Below are 20,014 nucleotides of genomic sequence, written 5' to 3' on the forward strand. Positions count from 1 at the left end.
AACATAGTCAATACCTTTGTTATCTAGAAAAAATTTTGGTATGTAAAAATCATAGAAGAAAAATATGGTTACACATCCTCTTAACAAAAAAGGAAAGTCCAGTTGTCACAAGACATTGTGTGATATTACTGTCTTTTATGAGAATACTCTATTTCCTATTTTGTCCTTAGAAATGTGGTTTATCGTTCACTGATTCATGAGTTTGAGGATGTTCATCTGAGTCTCTAGAAGTCACGAAGTCACGATCGGACAATGTACAGTCTATTTCACTTACATGATTAATTACATTGTTAACATTAGTGTCCAGAGCTATACTGTCCAATAGAAATATAGTGCAAGTTATCTATGTATTTTACATTTTCTAAGGGCTACATTAAAAACTTAAATAGGTGAAAGTAAATTTTAGTAATATTTCATTTAACCTAACATATCCAAAATACCGTCATTTTAACATGTACTCAATTAAAAACTATATTACTAGGGGCACCTGGGTGGCTCAGTCAGTTAAGCGTACAACTTCGACTCGGGTCATGATCTCACCGTTTGTGAGTTCAAGCCCCGCGTCTGGTTCAGTGCTGATGGCTTGAAGCCTGCTTGGGATTCTGTGTCTCCTTCTCTCCATGCCGCTACCCTGCTCTCTTTCTGTCTCTCAAAAATAAATGAACATTAAAAAATTATTTAAAAAATGTATTGAGATATCTTACATTCTCATATATTGGGCTGGGTCTTCAAAGTCTTAGGTATATTTCACACTCACATCTCATTTCAAACTAACTGCTTTTCAAGTACTCAAAAACCACATAGTGTTAGTAGCTAGCGCAATGGACAGTGCTGATCAAGAGTGCCGCTCTTTATTTCATCTTCTAACTTGTCTCAGAACTAGGAAATGCACTCCTCTGTCAATTTTCTTTTGTTTGGGCATTATGAATGGAAAATGAAAAATTCAGCATTCTCAACCATGTTTAGTTGAAAGCCAAAAATAGAGAAATAGCATCTCCCCTTTTATACCTTGAGAGATGATGCCATGATTTGGGCATCACAGTAAGAAATTGAAGGATGATTATTAATTCTACCATTGCATTGTACCTCCAGTTAATTCCACAATTCTTTGGCTTCCTTTTTTAGCCTTTTCTTTTTTTAAACCATAGTTGGAAATAATTGATAAATGATGATAAAAAATAACTCCCACAATGATTCAGTAGCAATATGTTTAAAATTCAGGAAAAACAAGATCACTAAGATCACACAATATATGTTAGCTTTATAAAAGGCTCCAGTGGATGTGTTGATAATTGCCAGATATAATGAGTTTTATTATTTTAAAAATTAATGTACATATTCCCTTTGTTCTTTGTAAAAATCTCTAAAATAGGATAAAAACCATGAAGTATAGATTTTTTTAAGAATAGAAGAGCTCAAAAAAAGAAACTCAAAACTACTATTGGGTCTAATGAACTCTGATGGTATATTGAAAATGAAATTGCATTAATTAGTATATTAGTATATATGGAGAAATTTCACAGATAAATATATTTTTTAAATCTTTCTTTTTCCGTAAGTTTCTATCTCACAAGACAGCTTGTATTAAGTTTTTGCCCCCAAAATTCCTTGAGGGGTGCCTGGGCTGGCTCAGTCAAAAGAGCATGTGACTCCTGATCTTGGGTTATGAGTTCAAGACCTACATTGGGTGTAGAGATTACTACAAAAGATAAACTTAAAAATAATCCTTGGAAAACTTTTTTGCATAGTCCTAGTCCACATTCTTGCTCTTCTTCTCTCTGCTTTTCATCTCAAAAGAGAAAAGGCTAGCAAGAAAGTCAAAAAAGGGAAGAAATGGAGACAGCCAAGTAAAAACCTGCTTTAGCAGGTGGAAGAGGGTATAGAGGCTGAGCCTTCTTCTACTACATTTTGAATTTTTGCTCTTACAGTATGCATACTGACTTATTTTTTCTAGTGAGGAGTAATCAGGCTAGGTACAGTCATATAATAGGAAGACCAGTCAAGTTTCTAAGACTTTCTGGCCTTCATAATCAAACCTCAGCATCTTACCTAGGCTGTAAGCTCCCAGAAGCTACACAAGAGAAACATAAAAACAAACAAACAAACAAAACAAAACAAAACAAAACCCAGAGATTAAAAAGGGGAAGATTTTTGAAAAAACGTTCTTCTATGGCTCAGGGGTTACACTAAGTATTTTTCTGAATTACCACATTTAATTATCACAGCAGCCTCCACCAAGTTATCATTTTCTCCACTTTTATGGATGAGGAAATGGAGGCTCAGAATGATTAACTTGCTCACTTAAAGTCATGCGCACGGTAAGTAATAATCAGTCAGATCCACATCTCAAATCAACAAAATCCATTCTAGTTAGTGTTAAGTGGAAAATGAATTACTGAAGGATATTAGGTATTTCAACAGGTTGTCCAGGAGAGTCAGAGAAATAGGTGTGGAAACCACGGTCAGTTAATCACACCAGATTCTGCTGAGGTACCTACTATTGCTGCCACTGGGCACAGGCCCCACCTCACCTGTCGTTTCCCCTGAATATGAGATATTACTTCTAAGTCTTCTGTCACCTCAGCCTCTGAAAACAGGATGACCATGTCTACCTGTCCAGATTCTGTTCTATTTGGCACCTTTTTCATACCACTCTCCTCTACGTTGAAGGCTCAGGCTGATGCGTCTAATTGGTGGAGCCTAAGTCACACGCCTACATCTTAGATGCAAAGGATGTTTGGGAGGGCGTTCCTGGCTTTTACACTTTGGAGAGATGGGATTCGTGAGATGGGAAATTTTCCAAAAACAGAAGGACACTAGGCCATCGAGACAGCACGATAAATGGCTACCTCAGGGTGCAAGATGAATTAGCTATAATGGTCTTCTCATTTCATAGATGAGGAAGCTGGAGCCTACTGGGTAGCTAATGTTGGCCATGCTGTGCCCTCTTCTTAGATATTCTGGCCATGCTCCTTAGTCATATTTTGACTGAGAGGCCTTAAAAGAAGTGGAAATTCACAGCAAAAGAGAGCTCTCCCATCTGTCCTCTGCTTACCTTATCATGTTGGAATGTACTATGGAAACTGTTACTGAACTTTTATCTGATCTAAAAGGATCCGTGAGACATTTCTCCTTTAGATCTTGGTAAAGAGAGGAGTGTGTACAAATGTTGGGGGCAGGGGAAGGCTTCTCATGGAAAAGGTTTCTCATGGAACATCAAGTTCAGCTGAGGATTTTCTAGCTAGGTTCTGGAACAATATCATTAGAGTACTGAAGTTCTGATCATTACAGTTACATTTCTTGAATTTTTTTTAAAGTTTACTTATTTAGAACCTAAAATTCACTGGTGGAAAAAAAACTACCTTCACACCCAACACTTTCAATTGTGAGACAGTTGTTGTTTGTTTTACATGGTATAGCAATAATTTATTCACCAAACAGTGTGAAAAGCCACAATTAACTTGGGCAGTAAAAGGCTATCACCTCTCCTATAAGCTAACCCAAAAATCCTAACCGGAAAATGCAAGTGCATTTCCTAAAACACTGGGATAGAGTGGGGACATGAAAACGTTGTTGGTTAATATTTCAAAGTACTCAAAGTCTAAACCTACATCTGATGTGCGAAAAAATTAAATAATCCTGTCACAGAAAGACTCAATGATTCAAAACACTATCTTTACTGTTGGGAAAGGTATTTGTATCATGTCCCACTTAACAAAAATTTTATTTAGAAACAAACAGTATCCTCTGAGCATTTTTTCTTAAAGAAATAAACATCCAAATTTTTTCATTTTGTTCTCCCAACAATCCTGTGAAGTAGGTAAACAGCACTTGAACCACTTTTAACATCAACTAATTTCTTTACTCCATTATTTATCTGTTTATACATTTGTTTTATACTAAGTTATTTTTAACTGTGGTAAAATATGTATGACATAAAACGGACCATTTTAATGATGTGTAAAGTGTGCAGGGCAGTAGTGCAAAGCATGTTGAGACTTTTGTGCAACCAGTCTCCAGAACGTTTTCACTTTGCAAAGCTGAAACTCTATATCCATTAAATAAGTCTCTATTTTTCTCTCACTCATTTTTTTAAAGAAATCGAAATCTGTTTTTATAGCAAATTACCTATGTTCTTTAAAATTTTTTATTGTGAGTGAAGTACGATGTCATTATTAAACTTAAAATGTTCGGTAGGATGGGTGAACAGTGGCTGCTGTGAGTCGGCAGTTGCCAGAACCAGGCCTTCCGGGGAAGGTATGCTTCCTACTCTACCTTTCAGAAAGAGAAACTAGGTTTTGAGTTTGGGGCATTTCCCTAGCCCTAGGGAAAAAAAGATTATTATTTTTTTTAAATTTTTTTTTTAATGTTTATTTTTGAGACAGGGAGAGACAGAGCATGAACGGGGGAGGGTCAGAGAGAGGGAGACACAGAATCTGAAACAGGCTCCAGGCTCTGAGCTGTCAGCACAGAGCCCGATGCGGGGCTCGAACTCACGGATGGCGAGATCATGACCTGAGCCGAAGTCGGCTGCTTAACCGACTGAGCCACCCAGGCGCCCCATAAAAAAAAAGATTATTTTTTTATTCACCTGTGTGATGTACAGTAGAGGCAGCAAGAACACAGTGATATTCTCATTCATTAAAATTTGGTATTTTATTTTTGAATAAAAATTAAAGGTAGCTGGAATATAAATCAATTCCTAAACAAGGAATCCCTAATTTGGGCTATAGGGATAGCATTGAGAATGTGGCTTCAACAGTCTACAATTACATGCAAAATGGTGGTCATGTGTGCTGTGTGTGTGTGTGTGTGTGTGTGTGTGTGTGTTTGCGTGCACATGCATGCAAAACATGCATGTACACTTTTCTTTCTAATAAGAGAATTCATAGATATTATTAGGTTCTAAAAGAGGTTTGTGATGCTCTCATTTCTAAGAAATTGTCCCATAAAATCAAAATGGTGGAGGTCACAGAACAAATTCTGTAACATAATATGAACCCAAATTTAGGTATCCTCATACCCAGTCCCTGCTTTCTGGCTAATTTTCCCTTAAACAATGATAGATACACTGTTTACTAGGGACCTTTTCTCCTCTGATGGTAAGAAGCTATAAAGCAATGTGATTTCTGATGGATCTAGAATCTTTGAAAAAGGTTAGGACTGCCACTCACCTCCTTCTAACATCTATCAGAGTCCTCATCAAAGAGAAACGAGCAAGTCCCCAAAGCAAAGAACTGTATATTATGAGTGAGCATAAAAATATTGAATTAACTACCAAACTTTTGACATTCTTTGATTTTTACACTAAAACTAAAATCATTCGATTTTTGTATTGGAGAGAAATTCTAAGCTTAAGAAATCTGGTGAAGGTATTAATCCTGTCGGTCTTGTTACTACCAGTTTCTCCATTGTTTAGCATAGTATCCAGCAAATAGTGAGTCTTTAATAAATATTTCTTGAATGTAATGAATTGAAATGCTTTGAACTGAACTAAAATGACACCTTTAGCTTGTTAAGAGTTTCAGGTAAGCCATTATTTAGTTATTTATGAAGCTATCAAATGTCACATGGTCATTTCTCTTTAACCTCCAGGGCAACAGACTTTTTATAAGTTAATATCTGAGTCAACAATTCCTTTTGAATCCCTCTTCTTTTATTCTTTTTTCTATCAGTGATGCTATAGAAGTGAAAAAGTAGTGAAACCTTACACAGGAAGAAAGGTTGACCTTTAGAAATGTGGTTTTTTTCTAGAAAAGTAGTATCCTGGAACTTTGCGATGGCAACGTGATAGACCGTACAGGTCCATGTTGGACTTAGACCTGGGGAATTCAGAGACCAAAGTTCAGGAAAGGCTGCCTTATAAAACATTCAATTCATAATTTAACAAAGATGACTTAGACAGAGGGTCTCTATACTTTTAGATTTCCTAAACCCACACAAATTTCCACCGCCAACATAATTGGGATTAGTTCTCATAGCACTGCCAACTTTTCAATTTTTCTGAAGAAAAAAACACTAAAAGAATAATTTCCATATATTATCACCATCATTTGTTAAAGAAACATGCTCTTAACACCAAAATATATAGAATGATCAAAATCTCAGAATAAAGGACAGTTCTTTAAATGGAATACATTTGGCTTCATGAAAAATTCATATTTTTTTAAAGAATTTTACTTCCGTCTTTTTCTTGCTCCTGGTGGAAATGTTATCACAAACCAATACTGATCAATGGACTAGCATTTGGGAAGCGCTAATACAATTAAACTCATGTGGTCTGAGGTTTCTTCGTTTCCACTTCCAGATCTACTCTCCACCCTCCCCCCACTCTGCTCTTTTCTGGGGAAGCTGGTCTCTCTGAACTTGTCGTTCCGGAGCTCTTGCCCTCTGGTTTTATGGTAGACTCAGCCCAATGGAGATAGAGAAGAGCACAGGGTGAGAGAAGGGGAGGTCAGGCTATTTATTCCACTGGTCCATCTACCATTATGACTAAGCACAGGTTGGCTGTGGTTCTATTTCTCTACCCAGGCCATCAGCTCATAGACATGGCCCCCTGCTCAAGCTCTCTTTCTAGCTTCTCTAATAATACTCTGCTATTATCTCTTCAGGCTCTTGACTCCCTTCAGGTCAAGATGAGGCAAAGGTAGTCTTTGGCACTTCTTGGGAGTGTCTTTCTTTCTTCATGCCCTTAACTGTGCCCACATGTTTGTAAATAGTCCCTTCATTAAACTCCCCTTAATCGCTCCTTTGGAATGACTTTGTTTCCTGCTGAGATGTGCCCAACACATTTTTCATTTAAAAATGAAAAACTGAGGCCCCAAGAAGTAAAGCCCAGATGTCACACAGCTCAGGTCACATGGTCAGGTCCAGAATATGGCCTTCCAGATTACAAACAGTGTTGTTCTTAGTCAGTGCTCATCTGTCATCCTCCCGATGGCTATTTTCTTCCCAGTCATACTGATAGGCACTTTCTGGAACCATCTTTTCACTGGACTTTGGCAATAACTGTAGTTTATTCAAGTTTTAAATAAAAAAACCTCATATTAGCAGACTATTTCAGCAACTCCAAAACAGAGGAATATTGTTTCCATTAGAATGGATTGGAATCAGGAAAAACTGAGTTTTTTAAATTGCTGCTTAAGTAGAAATTGGCAAATGAGACTAAGAAACTATTGCAAAAGCTAAGCACAAAAGGACACAAGGATGATGAAATTTCCACTGTAAAATGAATGCTGATCACCGAAGATGGGGGTAGGGAGGACATAAACTGTCCAGAGTAAGGGGCTGAGGTGGGAGCCTAGGGAAAATGTTTCATCAGCATGAGAGATACAAGCAGGTTGTAGAAGGGTAAAGAAGTTTAGAGCCTCCAGTGCCTGTTAAGCAGGCGGGAAAGCAGTAGTAAATAGAAGCTGAAGCTTGACCACTGCGAAATGTGTTGAAAGCATGTTTTATCGGGCATGAAGTTACTGCGTCACTGAGGAGAGGCTACTGTTGGAACCCTGGACATTACAACTTTTAGACTGCTGGAAATATTTAATCGTCTTAACTGGACCCATGTCAAAAAGCTCTTCTGTGAAAGTGCTATTTGCTATAATCACACCTTTAATCAGCCATGTTACTTTTAAATAAACACACATGCACATATTTAACCTATTACCTTTGTTCTTGTCACATACTTGAATTTCCCACTGTTATCATTCCATCATTTACTCTTACTTAAGTGTCTCTCTGAGGACATTCTCTTTATTAGGGTTTAAAAATAAGCTAGAAAGTTTTAATAGCACATGCTTCTCTTTAAAGGAGTTGGGGCGGTGGAATGACCAATAATAACATTAAGTGAGCGTTTCATCTGTCTAAGTTACCTGCTTTACCATATTTAGTCTGCACAAAAACCATCATCCAATTCCGTGGCCATCTCCTTGCATTCTGCTACCCTAGCTTGTACCTGGCCTTTGGCAAACAAAATTTCCCCAGTGCTCTGATCCCTGTCAGCGTCCCAGACCAGATACATGGAGAATATTCCCCAAAGAAGCCACTGTTAGCAGAGAGGGCTGCCCCTCTGGTGTAACCATCAACTTTGCCTGCTGCGGCTTCATCAATGACTACTTACTGGGCTCCTACTAAATGCTTAGTGCTGTTTAGTCTGGTTTCTGCAGGCATGGGCCTTTCTATATATTGCACATGGATTCAGAGGCAGGGGAAGGATTTGGGTCAGAGACCTTGAACCAGTCCTGAGGAGGGGAAGGAGTGTGTATGGCTGAGGAAGAAGAGGGAGGTCATCCGAAGATAAAGAAATACTGACGTACTTAAAAGTAAGGAAGGGGATGATGAAAAGATACTGAGATGGTTTAGTGACATGGAGAAAATTTAAAGTAGAAAAAAAAGAATAGATTTTCCTCTAGATCCTCAAGTGAGGAAACTCTACAACTAAACAAGAATTGACTGCTATAATTTTGTATAAGATTTGTCAACTAGAAGACTGTTAACTTGAATACACATGCATAATGCTCTAGTGTCTTTACTGTAATCACAGTTTACTGGATTTTTAAATTTATTTTTTATTTAAAAATTTTTTTTAAGTTTATTCATTTTTCAGAGACAGAGAGACAGAGCATGGGCAGGGGAGGGGCCAAGAGAGAGGGAGACAGAGAATCTGAAGCAGGCTCCAGGCTCAGGGCTGTCAGCACAGAGCCTGACGCGGGGCTTGAACTCAGGGACCGTGAGATCATGACCAGAGCCGAAGTCAGACGCTTAACCGACTGAGCCACCCAGGTGACTTTTTACTGGATTTTTAATCTGTCCCATTCTTTTAGTTAAATCATCTTGGTTTATCTTAGTTCCATGTACTGAAATGACTGGTTTGATATTTAGGTAGACATTTTTAAGGCAAAAAGCAGAAGTTAAAAAATGGAACTCCCATTGAATTGCTGGAATTTACCACTTGAAAATCCACAGACAGGTTCAAAACCCAAACACCTGTATAAATCATACATGTGACAGCATTTAACAGACTTTTGACTTGTATAATTCACTCATCAATTACTTTAACTACCAAGACAGATTGCGTTCATAATAAACACAAATGGCTTTAGATGGGGTGTGCCTAGAAGTGCCTGAAGAATAAACTTAATGGTAGAAATCTCATCTGCTGGTCTTCTGCCCTTGTATCCTGCAAAACTAGGATAAGGACTAATGACACCTACCTTCTTTAGGGTCCTTGAAATGACACACACACCTATAAAACATCTAACCCTACGTATGTGCTTATTCCTGAAATTATTCTTGATTGAATTTGTATTCCTTTGTTTGGTAAGTGGGGGTTGCCTTCCATTAAAGACTGCTTACCTTTATATAAACCATTTTTACCTCTGTGTAGATACACTTATGGCTCTTTCCCTTAAGGGGGAAGGAGAACAGGAAGGCAGGAGAGTGACAGCTTACACTGGAGTACGGATGCAGACGATAGACTGCCTTCTTCACAGTTTGCTCAGGACTGTCCCTACTTCACAACACATGGCAATTTCTTAAATCTATCTGCATAAAAAGTCCTATGATACTTAATAACAGTCTTCAATCAATTCTGTTTCATTTGGCCTTGACTTACAATGCTTTTATCTTACTGGAAATGATTGTCCTTTTTGGCTAGGGAAATTTGGGATGTTTGGAGAGAAAGACCCAGAGAAACAGATTAGTTTGATCTTACTTGATCTACTCACAAAAAATTTAAGAAACTACCTTTTGAGATCAAACGTTAGGAAGAGTTTCCCTGGAAATGGAAACTAGATCTGGAAATCCCAATCTTTTTGGAATATTTGGGCCTCTTGAAATTTCCCCTTTCTGCATAAAATGTTTCACAGCATGAATTATCTACAGGTGTAGATATATAAGAATATTGTTTTGAGGGTAATTTTTTAAGATTTTTTTTCTGGACTGACTTTTGAAATGTATTGGAATCATTATGGGATGCTGAGGATCAATGATTCATTCCAAATATCATTGTTCTAGCCCAAGATGTTCATCCCCCAAAGTCTAATTGGTGCAGGGGGTGTGTGAGAGGGGGATTATGCAGCCGTGTGTGATCTAGGAACCAGGCTGTTTTGGAACATAGCATCATTTCTTTGCCCTGCATCCTATGGAGTTTCATTTTATCAAAGGCCCATGGCAGGGTCCTAGGGTTGAAAGTACTGTATGAACAATTGTAGGATCTTTATGGCTGGTTCCATTTACCACCAGATGGCTCTATTGTATCATTAGGAAATGCACACACGTATAAAAATGGTGGGATCCTAGACCAAAGGAAAAATACAAAGCACCAGCCAAAAAAAAAAAAAAAAAAAAAAAGAACACAGTTCTTTCTTTTTATGGGGTTAATTGGAAGCAGTTAGAGGAGCCTGCACATTCATAAGGAATTCACAAGGAAGGTCACAATCTTAGCACATATGAGGTCTCCCCTTTCAAGGTTTCATATTGCTGTGTAATTATTAATTGTTGGGATAGGCAGAGTAGTTAGGAAGTGCTCTTGTCTGGGAAGGGCCTGTGACTGATACTTTCTTACCAATTGTGTATACTCTCTGCTTGTGGATGAGAAAGAGCAACTTCAGAACAACTTGGAGAGGCAAAGTCTACATATATCTCTGACTACTTGAGTCCTATTAGCCATATTGTGGGCAAGAATGAGCCGATTCCAAACCCTGTGGTATCTTTGCTTGAATGAACCTTGGGATGGGAAGGTGGCAATCAGAGGAAGCAGGTTTCTCTGAGTTCACACGGTTCTATTCCTTAGGAGAGGTGAATGCTAAAAATAGAGGCACTCTAGGTGACATGTCTCACTCGGAATGTGAAATTTTGGTCTTAGCCTCTTGAAGGAAAGTTCTGTTTGTATCAAGAAAAAAAAAAAGCTGCAAACTAACCAAACTCCAGTGTGGATAATTTTAGTCTAACTTTCTAAAGCTGTTCATTGTCATAATTTAATATGCATTTTTTTTTACCCTCCTTTTAGACACTAAACTCTTGAGTAAGACCGTTGTTTTTATAACATTTCACTCTTTTAAATTACTGTGTTGAAGAAAAAGAGATGATTTGTGTGAGTTTATTAACTCTATCCTTAGCCCTTAAAGTTGTTTGAGATGCACTCAGGAAGCTATCCGTATCACAAAATAATATTTGATTATTGTTTTAAAGAAAGAGTCCCTGGAAACCGGACAGATGGCGTTTACTTTGGCACAACTTGAGGCCTTGGAGATTTGCCTGAAGGAAGCAGAAGAAAAGGCTAAAACCTTATCTGAACAGGTAATACCTGTCGTTCACACTGGACATGTATGTTCCTTAAGGGTGCAGGAGAACAAGTGTAAATCTAAATGCTTGTTTAAAAAAAAAACAAAAAAACAGAAGCAGAACAAACTGTTAATTCCCAAAATAAAGTTGGGGGGGGGGGTTGCTGCAAAATGGTACAAGCTTCCGGTTATAGAACAAATAAGTCATGGAAAGAAAAGGCACAGCATAGGAAAGAAAGTCAGTGATATGGTATTAGTGTGGTATGGTGACAGAAGCTAGCCATACTTATAGTGAGCACAGCATAATGTATAGAGATGGTGAATCACTATGTTGTACACCTGAAACTAATGGAACATTGTGTGTCAACTATACTCAAAGTAAATAAACAAATAAATAAATCTGTTAAAAAATTTTTTTGTGTTTTATTTTGTATCTGAGAGAGAAAGAGAAAGAGTGTGAGCAGGGGAGGGCCAGAGAGAGAGGGAGACACAGAATCCGAAGCAGGCTCCAGGCTCCGAGCTGTCAGCACAGAGCCCGACGCGGGGCTCGAACTCACGAATTGGGAGTTCATGACCTGAGCTGAAGTCGGATGCTTAACCGACAGAGCCACCCAGGCGCCCCTAAATAAGTCTGTGTTTTGACCTCTGCCCCTATTGAGGCACATACATGCATGCATACACACACGAACACACGCACACAGAGGGCTTCATTCATTTTAGGTATAACAATAATTACTTCAGTCTTCATGGATCTTTCCGGCCTTTAAAACTCCTTTTACATTTATATTTTGATTTCCATTCACCCTAGCCCAGGAGTTAGTCAAGCCATCTTTAAGCAAGTAGCTCTCCTGAATCAGTGAAGCGTATTTGCATTGCAAACATCAGATAAGTCCAGAGGTCAGATAAAACCTCCAGGGAGCACAGAGGAACAATTTTCTCAAATTGTTGGAGGACACAGAGATTTGGCTTCCCTCTTGGGTCTTTAAAACTCACAGAAGCGGTGGAGCCCAACCAGTAGTGGGCTGTACTCGACGCTCTAGAGATGACCTAGCAGGGCTCTCAGGTCAGACACGGTGACTGTGGGAATCAGCAAAGCTCAGATCAGGGACTGGCCCGTTTCCCAATATTATACTTTGTAAACAGTGTAGTGCACAGCACAAACCACAATGTTAATTGTTGCCTCTCCCCCTGGGCAGTGGGGTTTGGCCCCTGAGAGCAAAGTCACTCCCGGAGATAGTGAGTGGAGGAAAAAGGACAGAAATGTTATAAACATTTATCGATTTATTGTGAATTGATACATTTTGTTATATATTTTTAGAAACTTTTGAAGAAGTTTCCAGTTTTTTTTTGTGTCTGTCTAGCAAAGTTTGCTTACATCAGAATTTTATAAGAATTTTTGTGGAGGGGCACCTGGGTGGCTCAGTAGGTTAAGCGTCTGACTCTTGGTTTCGGCTCAGGTCATGATCACACAGTTTGGGAGTTCGAGCCCCACATCAGGCTCCTCGCTGACAGTGCAGAGCCTGCTTGGGATTCTTTCCCTCTCTCTCTGCCCCTCCCCTGCTCATGCGCCCGCATGCACACATTCTCTCTTTCTCTCATTCTTTCTTTTTTCTCTCTCAAAATAAATAAAATAAATAAATAAATAAATAAATAAATAAATAAATAAGATTTTTTGGAGAGACTAGGGTAGATGGTGCTTGTGTTAAATATTACAAAAAGTATAATTAGCATATAATGTAATGACACACACAGATGGCCTCCATTTCTTTTTCCAATTTACCGAAAAAGTGCATCTCTTCCTTAGGGATGTGTTTATTATTTACTAAGCGTGGTTGATGTAAAAACTTGCGTCAGTTAATGAAAGGGTGTTGCCTTAGGCCCAGACCCATTTGGAAAGGTTTCTATGTCAGCCACATGCCATAACCCTGGCTTGCCAATGGGTCTTGCTTCTAAAACAAACAAAAACAAGTCTCAAACTGTAGCAAAATTATGAGTTATAAAGAATATAATGATGGACAAGAGCCTCCAAACCTGGAAGAGATTTTGATGGCTAATGAAAAGAGGGCACCCTGGCTGGTATTAGGTTGCACGGAGAAGATATATGTTTATTTTGTAATTGAAGGCCTTTTAATGTCTTCACATTTAAACCAATAAAATTTGACTCGCCCATAAAAGTAATCATTCTGTTTGTTCTTTATAAAATATTTTTATTTTACAATAAAAACAAACAGCCCCTAACACTGAAGATTCTTAGCTCCATGATCCTTTCTGTAATATCAAACAATTAGTTCCATTTTTTACAGTATTTGCAGATTAAGTATATAAAATGGTAACTGGATTTTACTCAACTTCTCTGTACCTACAGTAAGTAAGATGCTACTTAGATGTTTGGGGAAGAAAGATATATAAACAGGGTTTCTGTACCCAAATAGCTCACAACCAAAAGAATCATTGAAAGAGGAAGTAAGGGGTGCCCGGGTGGTTCAGTTGGTTAAGCGTCAGACTTTGGCTCAGATCATGATCTCTTGGTTCGTGATTTTGAGCCCCGTGTCGGGCTCTGTGCTGACAGCTCAGAGTCTGGAGTCTGCTTCAGATACTGTGTCTCCCTCTCTCTCTGTCCCTCCTCCACTTGCACTGTGTCTCTCAAAAATAAATTTTGTTTTTCCAAAAATGAATAAACGTTAAAAAAAAAAGAAAAAGAAAGAGCAAGCGAGTGAAAATACGTACTTGTATAGCTCCAGATAAACTCTACAATAGCACTAAATTGCAGGGTCTGTGTGTGTTCCTTTCCTGAAGTATTGTCTTTGGAGTTGCCAAATTTGTATAACCAAGTGAATTTAATTGAAAAAAAAATAACCATATCACAGGCATTTTCAACATTACATTTTTAATTGAGTATTTTATTAGATTTGGCTGTCTCTACTATTAGAGTTGAAGAGTTAATCAAATAGAGACACTGCTGAGAGGACTCAGTCCTGAAAATTTTGCTTCTTCCAGTACTTTAGTTTTTAGTCTTATTCTTGAAAACATAAAAAATATGAGAATATTCCCCTCCCCCATATTTAAATTCAGTAGACAGTTTTAAAATGTGATGACAGAAGAATAGGGAAAGGCAAGGGAAGTAAAAGACCTTCCGCGAGGCTGAGATAGGAAAATATTTCAGAATCGAACACCTGTGTCAAACAATCAAACATTTGTCCACTGGGTGCCACTGTCTTCCTTACCAGGCTATGCCACTGAGTGATTACAAAAACAGAAGTTGTCATTAGTATTCAAGACAATGATGTGTGTGTGTGGGGGGGGGGGGTGGCTATTTTTTCCTATATCGAAGTATGCCTGTTAAAGCTTCTTTTAAATATCATTAATTTAGGACTTGTCATAAGGATAGTGGAAAATACTAGCCGGCTTTCACTGGTAGTCCAAATTATTTTTGTCAGTCCTATGGCTGAATATTGGCCAGAAAGTCTGGTCTGGTGGCCCAGAAACAGGTTGAGGAAGCAGAGGTAATGGCGAGGACAAAGATTTGTGCTGGAACCAAGGAGTGGAAGCTCATGGTATTGTCAACTAATAGATCCTGCCTTTGAGAAAAGGGTAAATTTCACTGTTAGCCAAAGTGTTACCTCCTGGCTTTGCCTCTTAGAGAAGAACATAGAATTTGCTGAGAATGGAAAGTATAGATGCCTAGGGCTTCATCTACACGAAAGCATCTTTTGGTCCTGTGCCTCAGTTTACTTATAGTGAAACTTTCTAAGGTCCCTTCCAGCAGAGTTTCTACTGGTTCACTATGAAGAAGAAGAAACCTACAAACAGTGACAAAATAAGAAGATTGTGTCCACTTCCTCTGTGACATCACACAGTAAACAGAATTCCTTGTTGGTTTCCCTCTAGCTAACAATTTTTTTTTATTTCTCTGCAGTCATGTCTCTGTTATAAAAATAAAAGCAATATGAGATCAGGATAATCGGCGATTAAGATTTATAATCTGAGCTATTTACAGCTGTAAGAAGTTTGCAGCAACTCAGTTGGCCAGAGTGAGAAAGGGGCATGAGAATCAAACTTTTGTCCTAGGTAATACAGTAAATAACTCATCATTACCAAGTTTTGCTGAAGAAAATACTTGATTATATTTCCAGTAGGTTGAGATCAGTGGGAGGAAATGCCTGGAAATTAGGTAGTAGATAAAGGACCAAGAGGACCAAGTAGAAACAAGGGAAAGTGTTAGGGACTAGAGAGAAAGGAGTAAAAACGCTTCTGGAGGATCATAAAAAGCAGTTTTTGCATGTGTGCTGGTTTCTATCAGCAGTGCAGATGGGAGGGATGAAAAAAGGGGCTTGGGTGGGCTGCAATTTGTGACCACACACAAACAAATAGATCCCACAACTTTTGTGCTGAGATCCAACTGTTTCCTGTGCAAAGGAAATGTCAGGAAAAGCCACAGTTTCACAATGGAACCCAGATCCAGAGGTCTCCCAGTGCAGAGCGACTTGGCAGGGCAGTTCCTGAGACACTTCCTCAGGCAACAGTTTTGGCCCATGTCTCTCCCATTCATCAGCAGCTTCTAGTTCCCAGCTCCTAGCAGCAGACCCAGAAGAGCCCAGGCTCCACTACTTGCTAGATTAATGACCTTGGGCAATTTATATAATCTCTCTGAGTCGCAGCTATCTTATCTAAAAGGGGGTAAACAAACTGGTATCGTAGGGCACTTGTGAAGAGGAAATGAGACAAGTGTATCTGGCTCTTAGTAGTTTCCCAATAAAGATTCATTTATCTCCACTTTTAGTGGTCATAACAAAACTATATAGGGGCTCCTGGGGGGCTCAGTTGGTTAAGCCTCCTCTAACTCTTGACTCCTGATTTTGGTTCGGGTCATGATCTCAGGGTTGTGAGATCAAGTCCCATGATGGGCTCCACAGTGGGTGTGTAGTCTGCTTAAGATTCTCTCTCCTTTTCCCTCTGCACCTCCCCACTACCTCTCAAAAGAAAACAAAACTGGGTGGTTCTCTGTGTCATATGTCATGGGCTAACGTGTGTGTATGTGTGTGTGTGTGTGTGTGTGTGTGTGTGTGTGTGTGTGTATAAGGAGCTTCTTTTTTTACTGGTGTGTCTCAAAATGTTTGGAAAGACACCCAAGTTGCAACATATCAGTTCTTCAGCATTCACCCTCTTAGAGTCTCTCAAGCAGGAAACCTCCCCTCCCACCCCAGTTCCCTTGTCCTAGCTTGGCTCTCTCAGGATCTAGCTTTCTCTTCCACTCTTTTCAAGGTATTCTTGTGGGAAAGGGACTTTAGTACTTTAACCTTTTCCATCCTTTCTGCTTCATCTCTTGGGTCTTTTATTTCTGCCCATTCTCTGATTTTGCTCAGAGTGGGAGCTGAATGGGCAGTGGTGGTATGTGGTCATTGCAGGGTTTTATGGGGAAACTGAGGAATGGGGGAAATCTGTGATCATTCCTTCACCAGGGAGGTGAATCCAATGACAACTACATAGTCAGAATTAGCTTCAGGTGTCTTAGGGATACCATACCTAGAAAATATTGGTTGCATATGAAGTGTGCCATACACTCTAGCTAGTAAAGAGATGTGATTTGATGCAAGAGCTAGGAGGCTCATGACCTGAGCCAAAATCAGGAGTTAGAAACTCAACTGACTCTGCTACCCAGGCACCCCATCATGGTTCCTATTTGTAAGAACATATGGTCATAAGCCAAAACCATTTAAAAGACGTTTCCTGGGGTGCCTCAGTTGGTTGAGCGTCTGACTCTTGATGTGGGCTCAGGTCACAACCCCAGGTTTGTGGGATCCAGCCCCAAGTTGGGCTCTGCACTGAGTGTGAGCGGGCTTAAGATTGTCTCTCTCTCTCTCTGCCCCTCTTCCCCACTTGCACACACACTCACTTTCTCTCTCTCTCTCTCTCTAAAAAATAAAAAAAAAAAAAACATTAGAAAATAAAAGAAGTTTCCTAATTCAAGCAGCACTGAACAAAAACTTATCTCAGTTCCCAAAGTGGAACCTGGAGTGCTCTAGCTGATTGCTGAGCACTACCCCCCCAGAGTTTCTAATTCAGTAGATCTGGGGTGGAACCAAGGATTTTCCTTTTTACAAATTCCCACTCTAAGTTGAAGTTCCAGGCCTCATCCAAATCTGTGGGCAAAGGGTCCTCTTCATCCCTGTTCCATGTCCCAGCAGCAAAGAAACTGATTGAATCACTTAGGATTAATCTTGCGTACATAAAACAAACAACCCCCCAAAAGAGTGGCCTAAACAAGACTCATAGAATATAAGTCTAGACACAAGCAGCCCAGGATAGGCCTGGTAGCTTCACAACCCTCAAAAGCCTGGGCTTAGTCTCTTCATGCATTCACAAACACGGCTTCCAACATCCAAGACGTACTTGCAGAGGCAGCCATTCTATACACAGGTCAGGCAATACGAAGAAGGAAAAAGCAAATGCAAAATAGGGCAGACAAGTGCCACCTGTGCAACCCCTTTTAAGAACTTTTCTCAAAAACTCAGTTAAAAAATTCTTATATCCCTAACCACTGCTATTTATCTGGGGGCTAAGAAATATGAATATTTAGCTAGGTGCATTGCCACCCTGGGAGTATGAGGATTCTTTTACTAAGAATGGGAGTATTGAAGATTAGGCTGGCAAATGGAGATCTCTGCCTTGCTCATCCAACCCCTTAACCATTCTGTTGCACATAGTGCTTTTTCCTGGTAACTTCAATGTTCTACATCTGGATATCAGGTTTTCCAGTGCCGTTTGTTGAAGAGCTGATTCTTTCTCCTCTGAGTGGCCTTGATAGCCTTGTCAAAATCAATTGTTCATATATGTATGAGTCTGTAGACTCTCAGTTCTGTTCCAGTGCTCTGTAACTCTGTGACTTTCAACAGGGACTCTCTGGTTGGAAACCCCAGGTAAATTTTTGAGTGGATACTTAGATTCGGTCTTCTGGGTACTTTACCAAGATACTTTCTTATTGTGAGAAGTTAGTGGACCTCTCTTATTTATGCAATAGCTGGAGATGGAATGAAACGTCTAAGTGATCCTTCACCTTAAGCATTTAGTATAGCAAGCAGGCAAGCAAAGACAAAAGACTAGTATGTTTCACTCTAATAACCCAAAATAATTCATCATTTTATACCTAAGACTCTAAAATAAACTCCCATTATTTGCTTCTTAGTATTCAATCTATATTTTCTTTAACTTTGGGAATAGAAAAAGAATAGAGATCTTCAGCAAGTTTTCAGAGGCTAGATACGTGTTTGAATGGCTAAAAGTGATTCAATACATACTGAGACTGCTCTCCCAAAATGTTCTGGTTCTTTTTTCATTGTTGAAATGCAACAGTAGATCCCTTGATGTCAAGTTTATTTGAAATAAGTAATGTGCCCTTGGTAGGAGTATTCATTTCTGCAAATGCTCAGAAATTATGCTTGATGTGCCAATCTGAAATCATGAGTTTTTGTGAATGAGTTTTTGTTTTCCAATCTATTTAGAAGTCTACTTTAATGCCATAAAGTCACAAGCTGTCTGTTTAACCTGGAATGGGTTTCTTTACACCATGAAACCTAGTTACTGGAAATTTCATTTAACACTTTGCTTCTGGTTGATTTTACAGCAGAATTCCCTCTTGACACACAACCACATTCCCTCTTACTGAAGCAGATGCCAATTCCCCTCCCCCACCGCCCGCTTATTGGATTGTTGGGCATTAAGTGAGAGCTTCAGAGAATGTAAGGGAAAAAAATATGAGCTGGTGAAGAGATGTGTTGTTTTGAATAGAGTCAGGCACAATGAAAAATGGGCTTCTGTTACTATTGTTGTTACAGGCGGGACGCATGGACTGCTGGCCTGTTACATAACTAAAGACTTCCTTTTGCTTATAAATGTCAAGATCAAATAGAGGTCAGTTTTAAATAGCTGACCGGGCACTAATAAATGTGACTTTCTTGTCTAAGAAAAAGCAAAATGCCTTATCCCTTATGAGTCATGGCTCCGCTGATAAGAGCAGGTGTTTTTTGTGTGGACATTTTCTTTATAAGGTTTCGCAGAGATGGTAAACTTTTACTTTCCTTAATCTTTATAAGAAAATTAGTAAATCAGGTATATGCTTTTGGTAAATTATTCATTTAATGTTTACTAAGCCTGTACTGTGAGCAAAGCATTCTTCTAGGTACTCCCATGTATGTTAGCCAAAGGCCCTGGAAAGTCTTATCCCCATTTTGCAAATGACGAAAGCTCTTTTGTGGGACTGCAGTCCCTTATCTGCTCTTTCCATACATTTCTTCCTTGGTGACTTGCCCTAAAGCACACAATGTGCCAAGAAGAGCCACCTCCTCATCATTAGTCCTGATCTTCTTCATGATCCCAGACCTGACTATCCAACTGCCTACTGCATAGTGCCATCCAAGTTCTCATTCAACTCAAAATCTACCTGTTAATTAGCTTCCTGCTTCAAATTTGTTCCTTCTCTCAAATTTGTTCCTCCTTGTCCCTAAGCTGGGACAGGTGCCCCCAGCCACCCTGTGGTTCATATTAGAAATCTAGACAGCTTTGATTCTTTCCTTTTCCTCATTCCACACATCACCTTCTAAGCATTATGAATGATGCCTCTCAAATAGTTCTTGAATACATCTTCTTTTCTCTATCTCTCCCATCATCGTCCTGGTTCAGGCCACCAACTGCAGAAACTTTCATTATGGTCCTTGTTTCATTGTGGTCCTCAATACCACACC

The 20,014-nt window shown here is 39.2% G+C and overlaps 1 protein-coding gene across 2 annotated transcripts in view; it reads left to right on the forward strand.

Annotated features, from left to right (window-relative positions):
* CCDC192 (coiled-coil domain containing 192) overlaps positions 1-20,014 on the forward strand; it is a 205,565-nt gene that overhangs the window by 23,374 nt on the left and 162,177 nt on the right. For both annotated transcript variants that reach the window (XM_049648457.1, XM_049648458.1), the window contains exon 3: positions 11,185-11,292. In XM_049648457.1, coding sequence (XP_049504414.1) covers positions 11,185-11,292 — 108 coding nt within the window. The remainder of the gene's footprint in view (positions 1-11,184; positions 11,293-20,014) is intronic.

The sequence above is a fragment of the Panthera uncia genome (assembly GCF_023721935.1).
Source record: "Panthera uncia isolate 11264 chromosome A1 unlocalized genomic scaffold, Puncia_PCG_1.0 HiC_scaffold_17, whole genome shotgun sequence".
NCBI lineage: Eukaryota > Metazoa > Chordata > Mammalia > Carnivora > Felidae > Panthera > Panthera uncia.